The sequence below is a fragment of the Helobdella robusta genome, assembly GCF_000326865.2.
Source record: "Helobdella robusta unplaced genomic scaffold HELROscaffold_3, whole genome shotgun sequence".
Taxonomy (NCBI): Eukaryota; Metazoa; Annelida; class Clitellata; order Rhynchobdellida; family Glossiphoniidae; genus Helobdella; species Helobdella robusta.
In genome coordinates, this window is record NW_008704501.1 from 7165136 (window position 1) to 7168260 (window position 3125).

Here is a 3125-nt window from a genome sequence, read left to right on the forward strand (position 1 = left end):
TGACCAATCAAAATCAACCTCCAAAAACAACGTCATCAGCATCTTTCATCAACATTTTTCTTTCTCTTTCTTCATCATCACACATCTCTCACTTATCGCCGTCAACATCTTCTTCCTTCTCTTCATCTCCATCTCATTTCCGGTCGGAGAGGCAGTCGCCATCTTGAAAAACGACGACAGAGCGGAAGTAGTGATGAATTGTTACTTCACCGAAGAACTTGACCCGATAGAGCAGACGTCATGTGACGTAGTGGCGCAACTTGCGAAAAAAAATATGGCTCCAAATGAAACCCTGGCGTTCACATTTTTATCTATTTCCGGTCAATTTCGGAAGTACTTTCACATAAACGAGGGGACGGGGATTATTTCGTTGACGTCATCTATTGATAGAGAGAAAGTTTGCACTTCAGCTGAAACCCTTGACTGTTTTGTTAAGGTCAGCTAATGAATGAATAAAGGAATGAATGTGTGAGTGAGTGAATGAATGAATGAACGAAAAAATAAATGAGTGAATGGATGAATGAACGAATGAGCGAGTGCCTGATTGGTTCACACATAAAAAAATTTTTTTTCATTTGTTTGTTTTGTTATAAACTCGTGTGTGTATTTTATGCAAATGAATATGATTATGACGACGACAATGATGATAATGTTAAAAATGATGATGACGATGATGATAATGATGATGATGATAATGATGATGATGATGTTAATTGTCCCAAAAGTCCTGTCTATAATAGCGACAATAGATCCTGCTGCTCTAATGTAATGTACCTTCTTTTATGTTTTTGTTTATCTCTGGTGTTGTTTTTTCTCTTGTTTTTGTTTAAGTAAAAATACTTTTGAACATCAAACAATTGTAATTGTTACATTTAAAATCACTATACTAACGGAATCGTTACCATCCTCACATCCACTTCATCATCATCATCACCACCATCCTCCCCACCACCATCTTCATCATTCTCATCATCATCGTCCTCATCATCAGCAGCACCACTACCAACCACAGCCATACCATCATCACCACAAAATGTTCCCATTTTCAACTGGTTTCTAGCCTAGAAGATAAAACTTTTATTGTTTCAATCAAAAAAATAATGCAGAATAGCGCCCTTCATTCTATGCACCCCACCTACGTACGGATCAATTTATGAAAAATATACACCCATTTCTCCGTGTTACGTTACGTTATTTCATATCAAAACAGACATCCGTGGCCCTCCGATCCGGAATATCCCTGCAAATTTTCAAAGTCCTCCAGCACATAACCGACATAAACGACCATTCGCCAGCCTTCCCGGTTCAATCCCATCACATCGAAATTTCCGAATCCGCCGATCCGGGCACATCTTTTACGATTCCCGACGCTGTAGATAAGGATAGTGGCAACAACGGATTGGTGGGATATAAGTTGATCCCGCGGCAAAATAATTTCGAGTTGGGTTTCTCAGTTTTGAGGTCTGTTAACGTTGAAAATTCTGACGGTCCGGTCGATGGCGGTCAAAATGGTGATGATGATAATGATGACGTTATTGGTAGTGGTAGTAGTAGTAGTAGTAGTAGTAGTAGTAGTAGTGGTAGTAGTAGTAGTAGTCATAAAATTACTAAAAACAAAAATTTACCTAATAAGATTAGTAATAGTAGTAAAAAAATTCGTCTTGACCAAATTCAAAATAAATTCGATGATAATAACAACGACGAAAACAACAACAACAACAACAATAATAATAATAACAAGAACTATAATATTAGCCCGAGTTCGAATAGGCTGAGATTAATTCTCAAACGACCGTTAGATAGAGAGGAACGGGAGACGTACTTTTTCAAGGTTATTATAATTTTTTTATTATTATTATTATGCGGGTATATTACAAGAGAGTTGGCCGATTGGTGCAATTCACTGTTTTTATGCATAATTTATGTTTTTATTGTCGTAATTGGTTTTTAAAAATAGGTTCATTCTATTCGGAAAAATTTCTAGAACATTGTAGTTTTAATTTAAATTGGTTTTATTTCGGTTTTAATAGTTTAATTTATCGAATAAATATCGGGTTTTTAAATATCTGGTTCATAAATTTAAATATGGCTACTATATGTATTCACTGTAATAAATCATTTGTATCAATTGGTAGACATTCCTGGCGCTGTACAAAATTAAATACAAACTCAAATGTTAATATTTCTACTGTTATTACCGCATCTGTATCTCCGAACTTAAACGTAAACAATAGCTCTAACAATATTAACTCTAATTTCAGTAATATTAATTCAAATAATGTAGATAATTTATTGTCATGTTGATGCGGGAAATATTGCAAGGGCCGAAGAGGTCTTATAATGCATCAACGTTCATGCAAAATGTTCAAAACACTGAGAGTTACAAATAAAAAATCAAACCATGAAAATGACTGCTCCAGTTTACCCTCTTCGCTACGGCTGCCAACCTCCGCTTCAGCATCCGACACTGATCCGTCGTCTACGTCAACAGAATCAACTGATGTCGATACATCTGAATCATTGCTTCCGGGAGTCAAATTGCCAAGAACAGAGGCAGAATGGACCGAAGCCAACGACTACTTTCGAATCCATCGAAGCGATTTCTCAGATTTCGGCAACTTGAACGACGACACGATCAAATTTCAAAATTTTATCTACAATTATTTCGCCACAAATTATGGTATAATTGAATCCCCATCCACCATGAAAGGAAATAATTCGAATAAATCAATTAAAATTTTAAAAAAAGAGTTAAAACAACTCAAGTTCTTAGGCCACAACAACAATAACTTCGACAAACAAATTAGCGAAAAAAGTAAAGCTATTCGATTTAAATTAAAGTCAAAAAAATCGGCACCTAATGAAAAAACGCATGACATCTCAACGCAACTAAAACAACGGTTTTGGAAAACATGCAAATCGCTATTCAACAAGTCAACAAGTTTGTCACCTCAATTTAATTCTAACGAATGCAAGAAATATTTCCATTCAATTTTAAGTGATTCTCCAAACAATAAATTCAACCTTCCAAATTGGATACAAAATCTTCAAGAACCTGCAATACCATTTAATATAAATCCACCATCATATGCAGAAATTTCATCAATTATTCGCAAATGCAAATC

General features: G+C 35.3%; 1 protein-coding gene across 1 annotated transcript; it reads left to right on the forward strand.

The window, feature by feature from the left end:
• Positions 1–274: 274 nt before the first annotated feature.
• Positions 275–1417, forward strand: HELRODRAFT_65629 (hypothetical protein; the record flags this gene model as incomplete). The annotated part of the gene is made up of 2 exons (XM_009021641.1): positions 275–436; positions 1211–1417. Coding segments are annotated over 2 exons (369 nt in total), but the record flags the coding sequence as incomplete, so codon positions are not given.
• Positions 1418–3125: the final 1708 nt, after the last annotated feature.